At 42.2% G+C, this 22,657-nt stretch overlaps 1 protein-coding gene and 1 pseudogene across 2 annotated transcripts; both read left to right on the plus strand.

Moving 5' to 3' along the window:
- Nucleotides 1–237: 237 nt before the first annotated feature.
- On the plus strand, nt 238–1,858 carry Sit1 (signaling threshold regulating transmembrane adaptor 1). 2 transcript variants are annotated; one of them, XM_063225740.1, is made up of 5 exons: nt 238–444; nt 606–696; nt 780–838; nt 945–1,000; nt 1,084–1,858. In XM_063225740.1, the coding sequence occupies exons 1-5, from the start codon at nt 405–407 to the stop codon at nt 1,315–1,317; spliced, it is 480 nt and encodes a 159-aa protein (XP_063081810.1). In that variant the 5' UTR covers nt 238–404; the 3' UTR covers nt 1,318–1,858. The 2 variants fall into 2 exon arrangements, with proteins under 2 accessions (XP_063081810.1, XP_003470900.2); XM_003470852.3 differs by having other exon boundaries at nt 240–444; nt 561–696.
- LOC100728054 (mitochondrial protein C2orf69-like) lies at nt 1,416–21,601 on the plus strand (annotated as a pseudogene).
- The last annotated feature ends 1,056 nt before the right edge of the window (nt 21,602–22,657 follow it).

Genomic DNA, 22,657 nt, shown 5'->3' on the forward strand with positions numbered 1-22,657 from the left:
GAGGGAAAGGGGACATCCTGTGACAGAGGGGTGCTCCTGCCTTTGTGGGTCCCTCCTCATGCCACTTTTGTCCCTCAGGGCTTTGCTGGGCCACATGCACAGGACACAGGACACTCGGGCCTGCGTCTCTCCTCTGCGAACCGGCATGGGGGTGGGGAAGCACTGAGCGCTGCAGGTGCAGGCAAAGGGCGGGATCTTCGTTCTTTCGCTCATCCCTCCCCTCCCCCTTCCTCCCCGGAAACCGGCAACTTTGCCACCACCAGTATTGGGGATGCTGAGCTGTGAGGGCTGGGCCCGGAGAGGGGTGGTTGTACGGGGGGCTGTGGCAACTGTCAGGCCATGAATGGGGCTGACCCTCAACTCAGTGCAGTGTGCTTGTGAACCAGGGTTTCACATCAGCAGTCATGAGCAAAAGTGACAACTGTACCGATCCACCAGCGTCGGGTGAGCTGGGCGGGGCAGGGTCTTGGGGGAGAGGTCATGTGGCCCCACATCCTACCAGCTGGCACAGGGTGGGGGTTGGGCTGGGTAGTAATACACCCTTCTTCTCATATCCACAGCTTTCCCCTCCTTAACCCAGGCCTGGGGACTGTGGACTCTCTTAGGAGCTGTGACACTCCTGCTTCTCATCTTACTGGCCGCACTCTTGTTCCAGTGGACCAGGGCCCGGAGCAGGAGTCAGCCAGGGCGTGGACGGTGAGCAGGGGCAAATAGGGATAGGTTGACTGAGGGTTCCTTCTTCCAAGAAGACCATACTCACCCCAAACTCTGCATTGCAGCACTGGAGGGTCTGTGGAAGAGATCCCCCTGTACGGGAACCTACACTATCTGCAGACAGGTACCATGTCCCAGAAGTGAGGGCACAGGGGCCAGGTCCTGGGGCATGAGGTGGGGATGTTTCAGAGAGGAACAAGAAGTTGACTGATTTCAATTCCCTGCTCCAGGCCGGTTGTCACAAGAGCCAGGCCAACAGGACCCCCCCGCTGGAAGCTCTCCCAGGGTGAGTTGGCTGCGGTGGAAGGAAGGGGGAAGAAAGGGACTTCTCCGAGGGTCCACTAAACTTTTCACGCCTTGCGTCTCCAGGTTGCAGAGGAGGTGATGTGCTACACCAGCCTGCAGCTGCCGCCCCCTCAGGGCCGCATCCCCAGCCCTGGGACTCCCATCAAGTACGCTGAAGTGGTGGTGGACTCTGACCCAAAACCGCAGGCTGCAGACACGGAGCCGGAGCTCTACGCCTCCGTGTGTGCCCAGACCCGCAGAGCCCGGGCCTCCTTCCCAGATCAGGCTTATGCCAACAGCCAGCCTGTGCCCAGCTGAGGAGGGCCTGGCACAACCTGTCTCCCGGTGCTCTGTTTGGAGTATGCCTGTTTCTCAGCCATCCCCAAGGACAACAAGCTGTGGCCCAGTCAGGGGCGATGGCCTCCCAGAGCTTCCTATCCAAGATGTGAGGGAAACGTCTCAGGGTATGGCAGGCCCCTGGCTTCCAGAGGATGGAACAGCAAAGGTAGTGGCCCCATCCCCACTTTTCTTTTTGACCTATTCCTCTCAGCCCCAAACTCCAGGGACTCACTTCCTCCTTCTGAAATTTAATCTGATCCTTCTCCCCCTCTCCCTCAGAACCTGCCCATCACCTGGGTGCCTTTTCAGCACCGGAAGAGGGCAGCCAGTGGGGAGGGGTAAGGAGCCCAAGAGGATGTGGGTGGGTATCTTCCTGGGGAGCGCATAGCCTGGAAGGGTCTTAAAGACCTGGAGACCTGAGCAGCCCAAACCTGGTTTCTGACCCTGACAGGAAAATGCAGTCTCCATGCTGGTCTCTCTGTCATGTTCCCTACTTTTCAAATAAAACTTTTAAAAATGCGTTTAGAGTTTTACCTGGAAGACTGCAGACCTACAGCAGGTCTCACAGGGGTGGTGTGAGCTTTGCCATCTGCACAGAACACTTCCGGGGTGTTCAGGTGGGAAACAGAGGCCAAAAGGCACTGAACACGTGGGTGAAATGACCAGCTCCCCAACACTCTTGCTGCAGCAGGAACTTCCCCGTGGTTGCACTGAGAGGCACCCCATTGCCTGCAAGTCTGCAGGCTTACAAGCCCCCAAACTGCTCTCCCCCAGACCTCCGTACCTGTGCCGCCAGGCCCTATAAACCTGCTGGCCCAGCTCTTCCGATGGCCCCATCAGCCCCTCCCGTCCCCACGAGTCCCATATATATGCCTGTTTGGTGGCCATCAGTGGCCCTGTCTGCTCTCTGCCAGCCTTCTCTTCCCCCCATACTATGCCAACTGTCGGTCCTTTGCTCCACTTGTCTCTCTCAACTGTCCAGTGAAGACAGACAGCTACAACTCTGACCACCGAACTTTTGTCACCACTTTTTCATTTAATTCCTACACAACCTACCCATCTCTTGCTAATACCCCAGCCTCCTGTACTATACAGCAGACAGGTTGGAATCAAGGTTAGAACTAGGGTTGGGAGCCAGGCCCCTGAGTTCAGATTCTACCTTTGCCACTTATGGAACAGCTATGTGTTTTTGGGTTTGGGGGTGTTTTTTGTTTTTTTTTTTTTTTTTGCCTGTTTTGTTGAGATAGAGTCTTCATATGTATTCCAGCCTGACCTTGAACTCACTATGTAGCTCAGGCTGGCCTTGAACTCTAGGTGATCCTCCTGCCTCAGTCTCCTAAATGGTGGGATTATAGGTGTGCATCACCATATTTAATATAGTTGTGTATTCTTAAGCAGTAAGCCCTGAGTTTCTGAATTTGTAAGATGGAAAGAATATTAATAGTGTCTATTTTTAAGCATTTAAAAGAGAGTAAGTGTGCAGTAATATTAGGAAGTATTCAAATAAGATAAAAATGGGGTCAGCCAGGTGAGGTGACGCATACATATGATCCCAGCAGTTGATAGGCTGAGGTAGGAGGACTGTCACAAGTTTGAGGCCTCCCTGCAGATCATTGGTGAAGTAACTTTAAGCAGGAACATGACACAGAATCAGCCAGGAACACAGAACGACAGATATCCGTCCGGCACAGGGAACCACAAGCCAGAGGAAGAGGAGACAGCACCAGATCAGTTCAGCTCATCAGGGAAAAAATATACTTGACTTTGGGCCCGAGAACTAAGCCTCCTTCACCTGGGCCTCTGGAGAGGCAGGTCCAGCTTGACAGACTCTGAAGTTTGAGAGGCAAAAGAAAAGGGAAGCTGAGGCTTTTCACTCCCAAGCTTCTCTTTTTTCTATGTAGAGTGCCCAAGAACCCACGGGGCAGGGAACCCTGTGCTCGATTCTGGCCAGGTGGTGTCAGCTACAAGGGGAGACCCTGCCGGAAAAGTTCAAATGCCCTTGGGATCCTCGGGCCTCTGAGGACCCCAGCCCGGGCCTCCCCACACCCGGCTTGCAATGAGAGGCAGGAAGCTGGGGCTGCGTGGGAGGGTGGTTTGGGGGCAGACACCGGATGCGGAGAACCACCGAAGATGGATGTGGGGTTCTCAGGGTTGCTGTGCTTCTGATGATTCGTTCGAGGAGGGGAGCTTCACTCTGGAGAGGAGGGGATCCGGATCCCACTATCTCCCTGGGAGAGTCAGGATGAGAGCTGAAGGCTGAATGCTCCAGTGATCTCAAAGTAGGCCGCAAACGTGGTGCCCAGAGCCTTTTCTCCCCCAGTTGGACTCGAGGTGCTCAGGATTAAGCTCCAGCACCCCCACCTGGAGGGACTCGGCCTCTTCCCCAGTTCTGCGCCTGCGTCAAACTGCCCCAGCCCGTGGCATTCTGGGAAGTGGAGTTCCAAGGTGGAGGCTGCTGCCACGCCCGGCGCAGGACCATGCTAGGTCCTGCGCCGGTTCTTCTTGGTCTGGGCTGTGAGACTGTCTCAGAAAAGTCGCTCTTAAGTTGAGTATCTGTAAAGCGATTTTATTTTTCATGTGTGGCCGTGTGGAAGTGTGATTTGAACCGTTTTTCATCCAGTCCCTGAAGCCAAGATCTTTCACCTACTTTGTCCCCTACGCCCCTTCAGTTTTGTTTGCTTTCTCTATCATCAGGGTTGTTGCTGTGCCCCAGGTCCTCAGCCTGGACAGCAGGACGGTGGCAGCTTCCTAACTGACTATTGAATCTAGCAGCATAAGCTCTCTAGGTGGTTAACTCCATCCTACCAAATGCCAGATATTTCCCTCCCTCACCTCTGCCCCAGGTACTTTCCTTTGTGACCTCCTTTGTTTGGAATCCATCATTCCAGCCCAGAGTGCCCTGTCCCAGGCAAACTCCCAGCGGAAAGAGGCAAAGGGAAGCCACTAGGACCTTTCCTTTGCTTCCTGAAATGTTAGTAACCAGAAAAGTAAGGGTCGGATTGGGGATTTAGCTCAGTGGTACAAGTGCCTGCCTGGCAAGTACAAGGTCGTGAGTTTGATCCCTGGTACTGCCAAAAAACCAAAAACTAAAACAAGTAAAAGAGTAAAGGAACAAAAATGGAACAAAGATTCAGGACAGGAGGCTTTTTAAAGTTTGTTTATTTAGTTTTGAGACAGGATCACCAGGCTTGCATTGAATTGACTATGTAATCCACGCTGGCCTCAGAGTCTCAGCAATCTTCCGGTCCCAGTGTTCCAAGTGCTGGGATTACAGGTGTGAGCCACCACGCCCGGCTTTTTTTCTTGTTTTTTTGAGACAGGGTTTTGCTATGTAGTCCAGGCTGGGCTTGAATTTGAAGTAATCCTTCCAGAGGAGTCCTGGGATCATAGGCTTGCACCACCATGTCCAGTTTGGTCAAAGTTTAAATTTCAAACTGGATTTGGCTATAAGAAAGGATCCAGAGAAAGATCAAGTCTTAATGACTTCATTTTCAACTTTGGAGGCAGTCATCTCCAGAACTAAATCTGTGTTCTGAGTTTATAGGCTAGTAAGTTCCCTTTTTGCTTAAGTCAAAGTTAAATTTTCTATCTTTTGCAACCACAGATTCTGACTTACTCTGTGGGGGAGAGCAGACTGACAAGTGAGGGCCAGCTAAAAATGCTGACCTCCTGAGCTCTTCACTTACTGCTCGGTTCCTGCAGGAGACAGCCTCCTCAGAACCCAAGTGCACTATTATGCCATTGGACACTGAGATAATGAGGGTGAATTCGATCTCTTGCCTAGTTTGTCAGTTTCAACAATTATACATCCAGAGGGAAGGCTAAGAGATCTGTCCAAATTTACACCCTCTCCAGGAACCTATGAGCCTCTTCCTTGAAGAGTTTCAGACACAGGCTGTCCTACTGACCAACTACTCATTTCTAATCTTTTTTTTTTTTTTTTTACTGAAAAAGCATTGTATTTGAAACCTCTGCCTCTGTTGTTTGTATGTTTATTGTGTTACTGGGAATTGAACCCAGGACCTTCCCATCAAGCTACATTCTCAGTCCTTTATTTTTTATTTTTTTGAGACAGAGACTCCTTAAATTCTTAAATTGCTCAGAGTCAGCTTGATCTTTCGGTCCTCTTGCCTCAGTCTCCTAGCATGTTGAGAATACAGGCATGTGCCACCATGCCCAGTCTTGTTATTTTTCTGCTAGGTCTGTCTCCTGTATGACAAACCTGGAGGAATTGAAAGCTAGGTCTCATGAATATCCTAAATTGTGTGTGCACGTGTGTGTGTTCCTGTGTGTGTGTGTGCATGTTCTTTTTCAGGAAAAGATGGCTACATTTCCTTGCACAGTTTTTTTTTTCAAAAATACTTTTTTTTTTTTTTTTTTGAGTACTGGGGATTGAACTCATGACCTCATGCTTGCCAGGCAGCACTTATGCCACTGAGCTAAATCCCTAGACCCAAAAATACTTTATTTCAAAGAAAGAGGAAAAAAAAAGAAAAATAAATAAAACAAAATTTCAAAACATGCCAATCAAGGGGCAACAATGGTACATACATGGTGCATTGTCATCCCCAAATCATTCACTAGAGCACGAGACACCTGCATTCACTTGTCCCAACACTACCAACACAAGTTTTTCTCTTTAGTGACATCAGAGATCAATAGTATAGCTATTTTAACTATCTTTTTTATATGCACATACATATACATGTTGTTTCATTCAGCTTCTCTTACTAGTGAGACAACATGTTTACACATGTGTGTCTGGTTTATTTCACTAATGAGTATGGTCTCAAGTTGCATCTATTAACCTATAAAAGTCTGCAGTTTATCCTCCTTTATAGCTGAGTAGTATTCCATCATATAAAAACACCACATCTCTTTTATCCATTCCTTGGTTGATGGACATTTAGGTTGTTTCCTAGATCTAGCTATTATAAATTATGCTGCTATAAATATAAGTACACATATATCACTGTGGTATGGTGTTTTTAATTCTTTTGGGAAGATAACCAGAAAGGGAATAGCTGGGTTGAATGGGACCTCTTGTCCTAGTTTTTCTGAGGAATCGCCACACTGATTTCCAGAGTGGTTGTACCAGTCTACACTCCCACCAGCAGTGAAGAAGGGTTCCTTTTTTCCCCTCTGGCATTTGTTAATGGTTGATTTCTTGATACCAGCCATTCTTTCTGGGGTGAGGTGGAATCTCAGTGTTGTTTTAATTTGCATCTCCCAAGTGACCAATGATGTTGAACATTTTTTCATATATTTATTTGCTGTATTTCTTCATCTGAGAAGTGTGTATTTATCTCAGATGCCCATTTTTGGATTAGGTCTTTAAATCTGGGAGGACTGATTTTTTTGAGTTCTTTATATGTTCTCAGTAATAATCCTTTGTCTGAGGAACAGCTGGCAAACATTTCCTACCACATTGTAGGTTGTCCTTCACTCTGTTGGTGGTTTCTCTTGCTGTGCAAAAGATGAGATCCCAGCTATTGATTCTTTGTGATAGTTCCTGTGCAATTAGGATTTTGTTCATAAAGCCTCTGCCTATACTGTGTCTTCAAGAGTTTTACCTACTTTATCTTCCAACAGATTAAATGTTTCTGTTTTAATATTAAGATTCTTGACTCATTCCAATTTTAGTTTAGTGCATGGTAAAAGATATGGGTCCAGGTTGGCACTAGTCTTGGGCTGTGGGGAAAAGAACAAGAAGTCAACCACTTCCTGTGAGTCAACACCCCCTTCCTGTTAGTCAGGGCCAATCACAGGCTGTGGGGAGGGGAACAAGAAGCCAGCCACTTCCTGTAAGTCAGTGCCCTGTGCAGCCTGCAGGGAGGACAACCAGATGCCAGCCCTCCGGGCGTGCAGGCTGGGAGACAAGAAGAGCCAAGGTCGTCCCTGTCCCCGTCCCTATCCCCCCCCCCCCCATGTGAGCTATCAGCTGATCTGGAGAAACACAGACTGAAATGATAGCTATTGAAATGAAATACAATTTAAAGCTTGAAATGTTTAAGGTTTTATTGGCTTTGCAGGTCTAAAGCCAGTAATCTGATCACCTATTTAGAGGATAACAATATGCAGTATAGCAACTATAGGATGTCTCCTTCTGAAGGTGAAAGGTGACCATCACTGTTATTTCCCTATTATCTTTTTTTTTTTTTTTTTGTCTTTTTCATTTTTATCAGTACCAGAGATTGAACTCACGACCGCCTGCTTGCAAGGCAGGAACTTATGCCGCTGAGCTAAATCCCCAGCCCCAATTCCCTATTATCTTGTTTTAAAGTCCTGTATCATTTTCACTATTTCATTTTGTTTGGTTTTATTCTGTTTTGTCTTGTTTGATTTTACTTTATCTGATTGCATGGGCAGTTATTTCAAAGATAACAAGATATATTATGGAAGCTACTCTTCTCTTTTTTTGTCTTTTTCCTTTTTATCAGTACCAGGGATCAAACTCACAACTGCCTGTTTGCAAGGCAGGCGCTTATGCCGCTGAGCTAAATCCCCAGCCCCAGATTTACTCTTCTCTTGTTTTGAAGTCTTGTATTACATTCATTGTTTTGTTTTTATTGGTTCTATTCTGTTCTGTTTTGTTTGATTTTGGTATGGGCAGTTATTTTGAAGACAACAGGAAGCATTATGGTAGCCATTATTAATTTCCTATTATCTTGTTTTGAAATTCTGTATCATTTATACTGTTTTGTTTTGATTGGCTTTATTTTGTTTTATTTTGCTTGGTTTAATTCTTTTTTTTTTTTTTTTTTTGTATTTTTACCAGTACCAGGGATCGAACTCATGACCACAGGCTTGCAAGGCAGGCGCTTATGCCACTGAGCTAAATCCTCAGCCACTGGTTTTATTCTTTTTAAAATAAAAAAAAATCTCCTGACAAGCCCAAGGTCATGAGCTCGATTCTCAGTTTAAAAAAAATAAAATAAAAATTATTTTAAAAAACAGAAAAGAAAAAAAAAAGATATGGGTCTAATTTTAATGTTTGGCGTGTGTAGAGCCAGCACCATTTTTTTTTTTACTTTTTTTTTTTTATTTAAGAGGAAAAAGAGAAAAACACAAAACAAACCAAAGCGGCGTAAGGGTACACGCAATACAGAACTACAAAACAAAACAAAACAAAACAAAAAAACATAACAGTAAGAAATCACCTGCTAGTAGATTACACACTATCTTCTTGAAAATAGTTCCTCAAATCACAGTATCAAAGAACACAAGGTGGACATTCAAACAGGGAGACTGCAAACAGCTGTGTTCAATGTTCCAAAAACATTGATAAAGTCAGCTATTTAACACCCCCAAACACACTTGCTGTTATATCCGTTAGAGCTCTTTTTCTTTTTTTTTTTTTCCCTCTCTTTTTTACAACAAAATTTACACATCTTGGATTTTATTACTCCTTAGTGCTTATTACTTTCTTTGGGGTGGGGGAGAATACAGTCAAATATGGCAAAACAAAGCTGTCAGTCAATACCAAGGATAGACATAGCACATGGTGTAGAACAGAGTACAAGTTTATCAACAATGGTTATCAACGTTGTCCCTTGTTTCCTTAAAAAGAATTGTCTATCTTATTAGATATTATAAAGTTGGACAAAACAGTAGAGAACAAGACCAATAAAACTTAGGCATTGTAAACATTACAGGACTTCCAAAGAAGACAATAGTCAAACCAGAATGGGTATCTTAGTGAATCTTATTGTCTTCAAAGTAGTTGCCTATGTCTTCAAACTTGCTACTATCATATAGAATGGAACAGAGTCTAATCAGTCAAAACAAGATCGTGGGAGTACTACAGGACTTCAAAACAAGTTAATAGGAAATCGAAAAGAGTTACTATTTATATATCCTAATTTTTTTGAATTTTTTCTTTAATTAAGACAAACATAAGAAATGACTAAATAATTTTTTTTGAAACAATAAGGGGGAGATTGAGATAAAACAGGACATAACAATATAACAATAGAGGTCACAGCATGACTGTTTCAACAACCTAGTACTTCACCACCTTATAACCTGACTTAATAGTAGTTACCATAGTGTCTTTTTCCTTGAAATATTTGGATAAAACTTCATATACTCTAGCTTCAAATATTTTCATATCAAGAAGCCCAGAATAAAGCCTTTCTAATTAATGAGTGAAAACTTTATAAGGCTTCAAGGCCACCTAATGGGGAATCATGATTACCACATATTTTTATATATTTGAATCATTATTTACATTAGGGAAACTATTCGGTATTCACACATGCGAGATTGATTTATTTCACTAATGAGTATGGTCTCAAGCTGCGCCCATTTATTGATAAATATCTCAATGTGATCCTTCTTTATAGCTGAATAATACTCCATTGTATAGAAATACCACAACTTTTTTATCCATTCCTCAATTGATGGGCACTTGGGTTGTTTCCAAGATCTGGCGATTACAAATTGTGCTGCTATAAACATAGGTGCACATATATCACTGTGGTATGATGCTTTCAGTTCTTCTGGGAATATGCCTAGAAGTGGAATAGCTGGAATAAATGGGATTTCCAGTCCCAACTTTTTGAGAAATCTCCAGACAGATCTCCACAAAGGCTGTACCAGTCTACACTCCCACCAGCAGTGCAGGAGAGTTCCTTTTTCCCCACAGCCTCTCCAGCATTTGTTGTCGGTTTTCTTGATCCTGGCCATTCTTTCAGGAGTGAGATGGTATCTCAGTGTGGTTTTAATTTGCATTTCTCTAATGACCAATGATGATGAGCATTTTTTCATGTATTTATTTGCCATTTGCATTTCTTGATCTGAGAATTGCATATTCATCTCAGATGCCCATTTTTGGATTGGATCTTTGAATTTCGGAGGTCTGAGTTTCTTTAATTCTTTATATGTTTTAGACAAGAGGCCCTTGTCTGAGAGAGAGTTCACTAAAATCTTTTCCCAGTTTGTGGGTTTTCTTTTCACTATGCTGGAGATTTCTTTTGACATGCAGAAACTTTTTAATAAGAAGTGGTCCCAGTTATTGATTCTGGGAAGAATTTCCCGTGCGGTTTGAGTCCTGTTCATGAATTCTTTACCTACTCCTATGTCTCCAAGGTTTCTACCTATTTTGTCTTCCAATAGATTTAGTGTTTCTGTTTTAATATTCAGATCTTTGACCCATTTACATTTTAATTTAGTACATGGTGATAGACATGGGTCTAGCTTTAGTTTTCGGCAAATGGAGAGCCAGTTTTTCCAGCACCATTTATTAAAGAGACTGTCGTTCTTCCAGTGAACCTGCTTGGCTCCTTTATCAAAAATAAGGTGGTTGAGTGTGTTCGTAGTTGTGGTTGTATCTTCTAATCTATTCCACTGATCTTCAGCTCTGTTTTGATTCCAATACCATGTTGATTTTACTACTGTTGCTTTGTAGTATAACTTCAAGTCAGGGATTGTGATGCCTCCTGCTTTGTCTTTGCTGCTTAGAATTGCCTTTGCGATTCTAGGTCTCTTCTGGTTCCAGATGAAATTTAGGAGTGATTTCTCTAGATCTATAAGGTATGTTGATGGTATTTCTATTGGGATTGCATTGAATCTGTATAACAGTTTTGGGAGAATGGCCATTTTCACAATGTTTGTTCTTCCTATCCATGAGCAAGGGATGTCTTTCCATTTTCTGAGATCATCTTCAATTTCCTTTTTCAGTGTATTATAATTTTCACTGTATAAGTCTTTCACTTCTTTCGTAAGAGTAATTCCTAAATATTTCATTTTTTTGCTTGCTAATGTGAATAGTCCAGTTTCTCTTATTTCCCTCTCTGTAATTTTGTTGTTCGTGTATAGGAATGCTATTGATTTCTGAGTATTGATTTTGTATCCAGCCACATTACTGAATTTATTTATTGTATCTAAGAGTATTTCAATGGAGTTTAGGGGGTCTTCTATGTAGAGTATCATGTCATCTGCAAACAATGATAATTTAACTTCTTCTTTTCCTATCTTTACCCCTTTTATTTCTCTTTCTTGCCTAATTGCTCTGGCTAGTACTTCCAGTACTATATTAAATAGGAGTGGTGATAAAGGACATCCTTGTCTTGTACCCGATTTTAAAGTAAAGGCTTTCAATTTTTGGCCATTTAGTATGATGCTGGCTGTTGGTTTGTCATAAATGGCCTTTATTATATTGAGGTAAAGACCATTTATTCCAATTTTCTGTAGAGTTCTTATCATGAATAAGTGTTGGACCTTATCAAAGGCTTTTTCTGCATCTATAGAGATGATCATGTGATTCTTATTTTTGGCTTTATTGATATGGTGGATTACATTTATTGATTTGCGTATGTTGAACCATCCTTGCATTCCTGGGATGAATCCCAGTTGGTCATGGTGTATAATCTTCTTGATGATTTGCTGGATCCTATTTGCCAATATTTTATTGAGGATTTTTGCATCTGTGTTCATTAGGGAGATCGGTCTATAGTTCTCTTTTATAGTTGGGTCTTTCTCAGGTTTTGGTACTAGAGTAATATTTGCTTCCAGGAATGACTTAGGAAGGATTGCTTCCCTTTCAATTTCATTGAATAGTTTGAGGAGTGTCGGCATTAGGTCTTCTTTATATTTCTTGTAGAATTCTGCAGTGAATCCATCTGAGCCTGGGCTCTTCTTGGTGGGCAAGGACCCAATTACATTCTCAATTTCATTAGCAGAGATTGGGTTATTCAACAGTTTTATATCCTCTTGATCTAGCTTTGGTACTTCATATGCTTCTAAGAATCTGTCTATTTCTTCTGTGTTATCAAACTTTTGAGAGTAGAGGTTTTCGAAATAGGTGTTGATGATCCTCTGTATTTCTATTGGGTCTGTAGTGATTTCTCCTTTTTCATTTCTTATTGCATGAATTTGAGCTTTTTCTTTCCTTTTTTTAATAAGGTTGGCTAGGGGCTTATCGATTTTATTTATTCTTTCAAAGAACCAACTCTTTGATTCGTTGATTCTTTGGATTGTTTTCTTAGTCTCTATTGCATTGATTTCTGCTCTGATTTTTATAATTTCCTCTCTTCTTTTGGCTTTGGGCTTGACTTGCTCTTCTTTTTCTAGCTGTTTGAGGTGTAGCATCAAGTTATTTATTTGTATTCGTTCTGTTTTCCTGATGTGGGATCTCAGTGCAATAAATTTTCCTCTCAGAACGGCTTTCATTGCATCCCACAGATTCCGGTAAGTTGTATCTGCATTTTCATTTTCTTTTAGGTATTGTTTAATTTCTTCTTTAATTTCTTCTGTGACCCACTGATTACTCAAGAGTGTGTTATTTAGTTTCCATGTGTTTGCGGAATTTTTGCAGTATCCTTTGTCATTAATTTCTAATTTCAGAGCGCTATGATCCGATAATATGCAAGGGATGATTTCAACTCTTTTGCATTTGCTTAAATATGTTCTGTGAGCTAATATATGGTCTATTTTAGAAAATGATCCATGTACTGCTGAGAAGAATGTGTATTCTGATGTTGTTGGGTGGAACATTCTGTACATGTCTATCAAACCCATTTGTTCACAAGTGTGATTCAGTTCTGTTATTTCTTTGCTCATTTTCTGTCTGGTTGATCTGTCCCTTGGTGTCAGTGGTGTATTAAGGTCTCCTGTTACAATTGTGTTACTGATAATTTGAGTTTTCATTTCTGTTAATAATTGTTTTATATAACTGGGTGCTCTGGAGTTTGGTGCGTATATATTTAAGATAGTTATCTCTTCCTCTTGGAGTTTTCCCCTTACGAGTATGTAGTGACCTTCTTTGTCCTTTATGGTCATTGTTGGTTTAAAGTTCACGTTGTCTGCAAACAGAATGGCTACTCCTGCCTTTTGGATTCCTGCTGCATGAAGAATTGTTTTCCATCCTTTGACTTTCAGTCTGTGAGTATCTTTCTGGGTTAGATGGGTTTCCTGTAAACAGCATATGGTTGGATTTTGTTTCTTGATCCATTCTGCTAGTCTGTTTCTTTTGATTGGTGCATTGAGACCATTTACATTAATGGTTATTACTGTTAAATGCTGGTTAATTGTAGGAATGTTATCTCTCTGCCTTTGCATCTTTATCTTTCTGTTCTGTTTAATTATTTGCTTTGCTTAGTGGTTTTTTCCTTTGTGTATCTAAACTGTCTTTCAATATTTTTTGCAGGGTTGGTTTGGTGTTCATGAAGTTCTTCAGCTATTCTTTGTCATGGAAGTATCGTACTGCACCATCTATTTTGAATGATAGTTTTGCAGGATATATCAGTCTTGGTTGGAAATCATTTTGCTTTAGGATCTGGAATACTTCACTCCATGCTCTTCTTGACTTTATCGTTTGTGCTGAGAAGTCTGCTGTGATTCTGATAGGTTTTCCTTTATAAGTGATTTGTCTTTTCTCTCTGACAGCTTTTAATAATCTATTCTTGTGTTGGATTTCTGGGATGGTGATTATTATATGTCTGGGTGTAGTTTTATTTTGGTTATGACTGTTTGGAGTTCTATATGCTTCACTGATCCTGATGTCAGTTTCTGATCTCATGCTTGGGAAATTTTCAGCTATTACTTCTCTAAATATCCTCCTGACATCCTTCATGTTGTCTCCCTCTCTTTCATTAATCCCTATCATTCTTATGTTATTCTTCTTTGCATCGTCTTGCAGTTGTTGAATTGTTGTTTCCTGGTTCCTTGTTATTTTCAAAAGATCTTTCCTTTCCTGTTCACTAGCTGCAATCCTGTCTTCAAGGTCTGAAATTCTATCTTCACTTTCATTAAGGCGGTTTTTACAACTTTCAGTGGAGTTTTTTATTTCCTGTATATCTCTGTGCATCTGCATTATGTATTCTGTTTGTTTCTTATATTGCTCGTCTAGGGATTCTATCTTTTTGTTTAGTTCCTCCAATTTTTTATCTGTGTTTTCTTTAGATATATTTAGAATCTCTTTCATTTCTTTTATCATTTCTTCTTTTATCTGGGAGATTATTTCGAGTTTGAATTTCTTTAAAGCTTCCTGGAGTTGCTTGTCAATTTCAGTGGCTATTGTGTCCGATATATGAGGTGGATGGGATATATTTTCTTCTATATACATCGCTCCTAGGGTTTCTTGAGATGGGCTGGAGGTTTGAGGTTGTAATTTGGTCTTTCGTTTTGTCATTTTCCTATATTTCTGTGTTTCAAGTGTTATTTGAAAGCTTCCTCAGGATCTGTTGAAAATCCCCTTCTATGTTTGGAGCTACTGAGACTCTGGCGCCGAGCTACCTCAAGCCATTAGGCCTACAGAACCAGTGGCCCTCCTCTGCCTGCTCAGAACTCCGCAGTTCCAGACAAGCTGGGCCTCAGGGACACTGTGCACCCACCTGCCCCTTGGAAGCTCCACAGTTCTTCAATCGCAGCCGGGTTAGGGTACTCACCACAGGCCGCAGTGCTTCAGGAACCTGTGGACCCTCCCTGGTTGCAGAGATATCCACAGTCCTCCAGACACATGGAGAGGCCGATGCAGGCACCCCAAATCTGCCCAGCTCCTCCTCTGCAGACCAATGGCCAGGCGCAGCAGCTAAACAGGCTGGGCTAGGCTGGTAGTGTGGGCCAGTCCACCTATCGGGAGCTCAGCAGGTCTCCAAGTGAAGCCGGGAATGGGGAGGCTGATGTGGAAGCCTCAAACCCACCTCTCTCCTTCACTGCACCTGGAAGCCTGAGGGAACTCCAGCAGTCTGGGTGCAGATATCCAGAGTCCTCCAGACACGCAGAGAGGCCGGTGAGGGCACCCCAGATCTGCCCAGCTCCTCCTCTGCAGGCCTATGGCCAGGCGCGGCAGCTAAACAGGCTGGGCTAGGCTGGTAGTGTGGGCCAGCCCACCTATGGGGAGCTCAGCAGGTCTCCAAGTGAAGCCGGGAATGGGGAGGCTGATGTGGAAGCCTCAAACCCACCTCTCTCCTTCACTGCACCTGGAAGCCTGAGGGAACTCCAGCAGTCTGGGCGCAGATATCCAGAGTCCTCCAGACACGCAGAGAGGCCAGTGAGGGCACCCCAGATCTGCCCAGCTCCTCCTCTGCAGACCTATGGCCAGGCGCGGCAGCTAAACAGGCTGGGCTAGGCTGGTAGTGTGGGCCAGCCCACCTATGGGGAGCTCAGCAGGTCTCCAAATGAAGCCGGGAATGGGGAGGCTGATGTGGAAGCCTCAAACCCACCTCTCTCCTTCACTGCACCTGGAAGCCTGAGGGAACTCCAGCAGTCTGGGCGCAGATATCCAGAGTCCTCCAGACACGCAGAGAGGCCGGTGAGGGCACCCCAGATCTGCCCAGCTCCTCCTCTGCAGGCCTATGGCCAGGCGCGGCAGCTAAACAGGCTGGGCTAGGCTGGTAGTGTGGGCCAGCCCACCTATGGGGAGCTCAGCAGGTCTCCAAGTGAAGCCGGGAATGGGGAGGCTGATGTGGAAGCCTCAAACCCACCTCTCTCCTTCACTGCACCTGGAAGCCTGAGGGAACTCCAGCAGTCTGGGCGCAGATATCCAGAGTCCTCCAGACACGCAGGGAGGCCAGTGAGGGCACCCCAGATCTGCCCAGCTCCTCCTCTGCAGGCCTATGGCCAGGCGCGGCAGCTAAACAGGCTGGGCTAGGCTGGTAGTGTGGGCCAGCCCACCTATGGGGAGCTCAGCAGGTCTCCAAATGAAGCCGGGAATGGGGAGGCTGATGTGGAAGCCTCAAACCCACCTCTCTCCTTCACTGCACCTGGAAGCCTGAGGGAACTCCAGCAGTCTGGGCGCAGATATCCAGAGTCCTCCAGACACGCAGAGAGGCCAGTGAGGGCACCCCAGATCTGCCCAGCTCCTCCTCTGCAGACCTATCCAGCACCATTTATTAAAGAGGCCATCTTTCTCCAGGTGAATGTATTTGACACCTTTGTCAAAGATAAGATTTAGTGTGTTTGGAGTTGTTTCTGTATCTTCAAATCTGTTCCATTGATATTCAGGTCTGTTTTTTTGCCAAGTACCACACTATTTTTTATCATAGTAGCTTTGTAGTATAATTTCAAGTCAGGAACTTGATGCCTCCTGCCTTGTCTTTCTTGCCCAGGATTGCTTTTGCTATTCTGGGTCTCTTCTGGTTCCAGATGAATTTTAGGATTGTTTTCTCATCTATGAGATATGCTAATGGGATTTTGGTTGGGATTGCATTGAATCTGTATAACAGTTTTTGAAGTCTGGCCATTTTTACCATATTGGTTCTTCCTACCCAAGAACATGGGGTATGGCTCCATTTTCTAATATCCTCTTCAATCTCATTTTCATAGTACTGTAGTTTTCAACTGTTAGATTGATTCCTAGGTATTTCATTTTACTGAGAAAGGTGTTGTTTCCCTGATTTCTCTCCTAGCAAGTTTTTTATTCAGGTGTAGGAAGGCTATTGATTTTTAGGTGTTGACTTTGTAACCAGCTACATTAATGAATTTCCTTATTAAATCTGTTAATCTTTGGATGAAGTTTTTGGGTCTTCTATGTAAGAGTATCATGTCATCTGCAAATAACAATAGTTTGACTTCTTTCTTTCCTATCTTTATTACTTTTATTTATTTCTCTTGTCTAATTGCTTCACCTACAATTTCCAGGACTATGTTGAGTAAGAGTGGAGACAGGGGACATCCTTGTCTTTTTTCCTGATTTTAGAGAGATGGTTTCCAGTTTTTGTCCATTTACTATGATGTTGGTTTGTCATAGATGGCTTTTATCAGATTGAGATCAAGACCATCTATTCCAATGTTTTGTAGGGTTTTTATCATGAATGGATTCTGGACTTTGTCAAAAGTTTTTTTTTCTGCATCTATTGAGATGATCATATGATTTTGTCCTTGGCTCTGTTAATATGGTGTATCACATTTATGGATTTATGTATGTTGAACCATCCCTGCATCTCTAGGGTGAATCCCACTTAATCATGATCTATAATTTTCTTGATGATTTGCTGCATTCTGTTTGCCAATGTCTTACTGAGGATTTTTGCATCTATGTTCATCAGGGAAATTGGCTTGTAATTCTCTTTCTTAGTTGGGTCTTTCTCTGGTTTTGGTATCAGGGTGATGCTTGCTCCCAGGAATGAATTTGGAAGTACTGCTTTCCTTTCAATTTCATTAAAGAGTTTGAGAAGTACTGGTGTTAGATCTTCTCTAAATTTCTTGTAGAATTCAGCAGTGAATCTGTCAGGGACTGGGTTTTCTTTGTTGATAGGTTTTTAATTACAGCTTTGATTTCATTGAGTGGTATTGGTCTATTTAGGATTTTTATATCTTCTTGATTCAGTTTTGGTAATTCGTCTGTATCTAGGAACTTACCCATCTCCTCTGTATTTCCCATCTTATTAGAATTAGAATACAAGCTTTCAAGGTAGGTATAAACAATCTTCTGGATTTCTGTAGAGCCCATTTTTTATTTCATTCTTTTTATTCCTAATTGCATGGATTTGAGTCTTTTCTTTCCTCTTTTTGATAAGGTTGAATAAGGATTTGTCAATTTTATTTAATCTTTCAAAGAACCAACTCTTTGATTCATTGATTCCTTGTGCTTTTTTTCTTTAGTCTCCAATGTGTTAATTTTTGCTCTGCTCTTTATAATTTGCTCCCTCATGTGAGCTTTTGGTTTAGCTTGTTCTGCCATTTCCAGAAGCTTGAGGTTCATCATTAAGTTGTTTATATGTGCTTGTTCTATTTTCTTGACATGGGTATTTAGCGCTATAAATTTCCTTAAGACTGCTTTCATTGTGTCCCATAAGTTTCCATGTATTGTATTGTCATTATCATTAAATGGTAAAACCTGTCTAATTTCTTCTTTATTTTACCTGTGACCCATTGGTTGTTCAGTAGGATGCTATTTAATTTCCATGTGTTTATGAAGTTCTTGTATATGCATTTCTTTATCATATAATCTATAATTTAATTGACTCAAATAAGGCACTAAATTTTCCACAGAGGAAAGAGGTAAAATTCTTATAGTTTCATTTTCCATGGGTTTGCAGTTCCATTGCACTGTGGTCTGATAGTATGCATGGGATAATTTCAATTCCTTCGCATTTACTTAAGCATGTTCTATGAGCCAGTATATGGTCTGTTTTAGAGAATGTCCCATGTGCAACTGAGAAGAATGTGGATGTTGTGGGGTGGAACACTCTACAGACATCTACCAAAACCATTTGTTCAAAAGTTTGGTTTAGTTCTAATATTTCATTATTGTTTTTATGTCTAGTTGATCAGTCTTTTTATGACACTGGAGTATTGAGGCCTCCCAACAAGGGCTTATTTGATTTTTCATGTCTATTAGTAATTGTTTTATATAGTTGGGTGCACTGGCATTTGTTTGTGGCTTTTTTTTTTTTTTTTTTTTTTTTTGGTACTGGGGATTGAACTCATGACCTTGCACTTGCCAGGCAGGTACTTACACTGCTGAACTAAATTCCCAGCCTGCACTGGTATTTGTTGCATATATGTTTATGATTGTTATCACTTTCTTTCACTTCCTTTCAGACTGTTCCCTTTATGAGGATGTAGTGACCTTCTTTATCTCTTAGGCTTGGCTTGAAATTTACTGTCTGCAAATAGAATAGCTACCCATGCTTTTTTCTGGGTTCCTATCACATGGAATATTGTTTTCCATCTTTTAACTTTCAATCTATGAATTTCTTTTTGAATTAAATGTTTTTCTTGTAAGCAGCATGCTGTTGGATCTTGTTTCTTCACCCAATCTGCCAGTCTGAGTCTTTTTTTCAGTCTCTTTTGATTAACATTGATGGTTATAACTGATATGTATTTACTTATCCTTGTCATGTTATTTTCCTGTTGTTGGCTCCCTCTTTTTTTTTTCCTTCCTCTAATTGTTTGCCTTTCCTGGTGGGTTCCTTCTGTTGGGGTTCCTGGAGCTGTAATCCTTATTATCTCTTTCTAAAATGTCCTTCAGAACAGTTGGATTGCTGGTTGGATGGTCATAAATTTCCTCAGATGTTCTTTGTCTTGGAAGTATCTTATTTCTCCATCAATATTGAAAAGTTTTGCAGGGTATATCAATCTGGGTTGAAAGTTGTTTTCCTTTAGAACTGGAGTACTTCATGCCAAGCTCTCCTTGACTTGAGAGTTTGTGCTGAGAAGTCAGCTGTAATTCTGATGGGCTTTGCTTTGTTTCTTTTTCTCTAACAGCTATTAATGAATCTATTGTTGTGCTGAATTACTGGAATCTTCACTATGATATGCCTGGCTGTAGATTTTTTGGATCATGGTTAGTTGGAGTTCTATATGCCTCATTTATCTGTTTGTCAAGTTCTTTTTTTCTACCAAGAACTTTTCTGCCATTATATCTGTGAGCAATTTTGAAATGTCATTTGTGTTATCTCCTGCTTTTTTGTTGACTCCAATCAATCTTAAGTTATTCTTCTTTGTCTCACCTAGCAGCTCCTGGATTGATTTCTCATGGTCCCTTGCTAGTTTTGAAAAATCTTTTTTTTTCCTGGTTGCCAACTGTAAGAGGTATTCAGTATCTGAGATCCCATCCTCACATTGGCCTAATCTGCTTCAAATGTTTTCAGTGGAGTTTTTATTCTCCTGGATGTCTGCTTGACTCTGCTTTATGGATTCCATTTGTTTCCTATGCTGCACTTCCGTAATTTTGTTAAGCTCATCTCTTTTTTGTCTGTGTCGGCTCTAATGTCACTAAGCATGGTGTGCATTTTGCTTATCTCTGTAGTTTCTGAGAGATTATTTCTGATTTTAGTTTTTCCAGAGCCTCATTCAATTGCTATGCTGTTACCACTTCAGAGAGGCTGGGTTGAGGGCTTTCAGATGGCCCTATCTCATTATCCCCTGGATTTGCCTTTGGCAAACTGTATGTCTGGGGTTGCATTTTGCTTAAGTGTCTTCTCACTTTGTTTTCTCTCTTTTTAGTTTAATTTCTGGGTGATGCTTGTAAGTTGTCTATGGTAGGTGTTTTTTTAAGTAGTATTTAGGACCATTAGGTTATGACTGCTTCTCTGAGGTATCATCCAGTTTTAACTGATTTTGGAGTTTTGAGTCTGTTGGAAGATCTGACCTCTTCAGTTTGTTGGAGATGAGAAGTTGTTGCTTGTTTGGCACAGTGCCTGGTTCTTTGGCCCTGTATTTTCTGTGACCTTTAGTCAATCTTAGTAATGGAATATCGTGACCAATAGCTATTTAGAACAATTATGGCAATTTCGACTGTACTGGTACTAATAGCATCAAACACAGCCTAGAAAATGATAAACTGAGCTGACCCTTAATTTGCCACTTTTAACTGTGTGAACTAGATTTGTGATTATATAACAAAATGTAAAACAAATCAGAAAATTATATACAGTATATAAGTCCTTAATGTGTTAATGTTGCCCTTGGGAGTTAAAATTTAAAATGGATTAAGGAGAAAATAGAGAAGTGAAAGAAGAGAAAGGGATTAGATTAGAAGTAAAGTTGGGAAACTGGTGCAGAAGACTGAAGGAAAAGAGATGGAAGAGATAGAAGGAAGAAGCACACCCACAAAGAGGCCAGGAACCACATTCACACTCATAGAAACAATGAGGGAGAAAGAAGAAGAGAAACAAACAGTCTGCTTCCAGAATTCTCTCTGGTTGAACACAATACTGACTTTGGAGCTTTTAAGCACCTTTATACGTTATTAGTTAATGCATTTAACTTAAGGCAGAGTGGTGTGCTGTCACAGTATGGAACTGTTTGACATGAGGACTCCAAAGCATCTAACTGTGAGTCTAATTCTCCTTCTGTTAGTAATGGCTGCCAGGGAGAAAAAGAAAGGACCTGTGAAAAACTGGATGAGTCCCCCATGAGTTTTCATCCACCGTCACTCAGTGGTGCATCTTTTACTTTGATTGGATTCAGTAAAGGGTGCGTTGTTTTGAATCAGTTGCTTTTTGAACTGAAAGAAGCTAAGAAAGGTAAGAACATAGATGCTTTCATCAAGAGCATTCATAAGAAGAATGTATCGGCTGGATGGCAGTCATTCTGGAGAAAGCAATACATGGGTTATGTACCGAGAAGTCTTGAAAGAATTTGCACAAACAAGGATTATTATTCACACTTACGTGACACCTTACCAAGTATTTGAACCAATGAGATCTTGGATTGGAAAGGAGCACAAGAAATTTGTCCAGCTCCTTGGAGACTTTGGTGTTCAGGTGACGAGCCAGGTTCATTTTGCAAAGGAAGCCCCTTCCATAGAAAATCACTTCAGGGTTCACAAAGTATTTTGAGATAAGAATATTAACGTACTTGTTCGGAGGAGGAGCAGAAGCACTGTGAGTGTTAGCAGTTCAGATAATGGGGTGTACGATGGAATGCCTAGATGCATTATCAGACTAGGGCTGGGGAAAGTGCACATTCCTGAAATATGATTGTAATGTGCAGTAGTGTTCCTGCTTGTGAATGTGAACAGTTTGCATTTTGGATTGGGCTAGAATTAACAGCTAATTTGAAATCTAAGAATGGTTTGTGATCATTTTCTGAGGAGATACAAGACTCTTAAAAATGAAAGGTAACAATACAGGCCTTTTTAAAGGTAACTAAAACTATTGGAAGTAAAAAAAAATTTCCCTCTGGTTTCACTAATAGACAACCTGTGGAGACAGAGTCCTAACTGTGGCAGTCTACCCCAGCAAGCCAGCAGGAGCTTCTTGGCAGGGTCATGGGTGATCTCAGTGGGCTGCCCTGAGACCAGACTCACTGGGCTTGCTTCCACCTGAGCAAAGTCCACGGTCCTAGCTGGGAGCTGCTAGATGAAGGTGGCGGCAGATCTGGGCTCCAAGCTCAGTCTCCAAGACGGCTCCTGGCTAATCACTGTCTCGTGGGACGACTGAGTCCTCTGTACTCACCACCACCCCGTGCAGCCCTCCATGCCTGCTACTCCCCTCCTTTGCTGCGTCTCTCTGCAGAGGGCTCCCAGTGTCACCAGTGTCACCATCGCTGTGGCTGTGAATCTGAGGGTTTGAACCGCTCCTCTCCAACAGTGAGTCCCTTCTCAGGGAGAAGGCACCACTGGCTACCACCTTCTTCTTTGTTGAAGTTTTTTTTTCTTTTTCACTCTTTCTGTGGGCTTCAACTCACACTTCAGATTCTTCCTGGGTCCAGTGGACCCACTTCCCTCCTCCTTGTCATCCTCGCAATGCTCTATTCCAGTGTCTAGATAGTGACGCAGCCACAAATTTCTTGCAAATGAAAAATATATACCCCAGGTTGGCCTCAAACTTGCAGGAGCCCTCCTGCCTCAGCCTCCTGAATATTGGGATTACAGGCATGTGTCACCACCCCAATCCCTTACACAGTTCTTTTACAGACTTTATTA

Source organism: Cavia porcellus, unplaced genomic scaffold (genome assembly GCF_034190915.1).
Source record: "Cavia porcellus strain 051 isolate PalLab524CR breed Dunkin Hartley unplaced genomic scaffold, mCavPor4.1 scaffold_1, whole genome shotgun sequence".
Classification (NCBI taxonomy): Eukaryota; Metazoa; Chordata; class Mammalia; order Rodentia; family Caviidae; genus Cavia; species Cavia porcellus.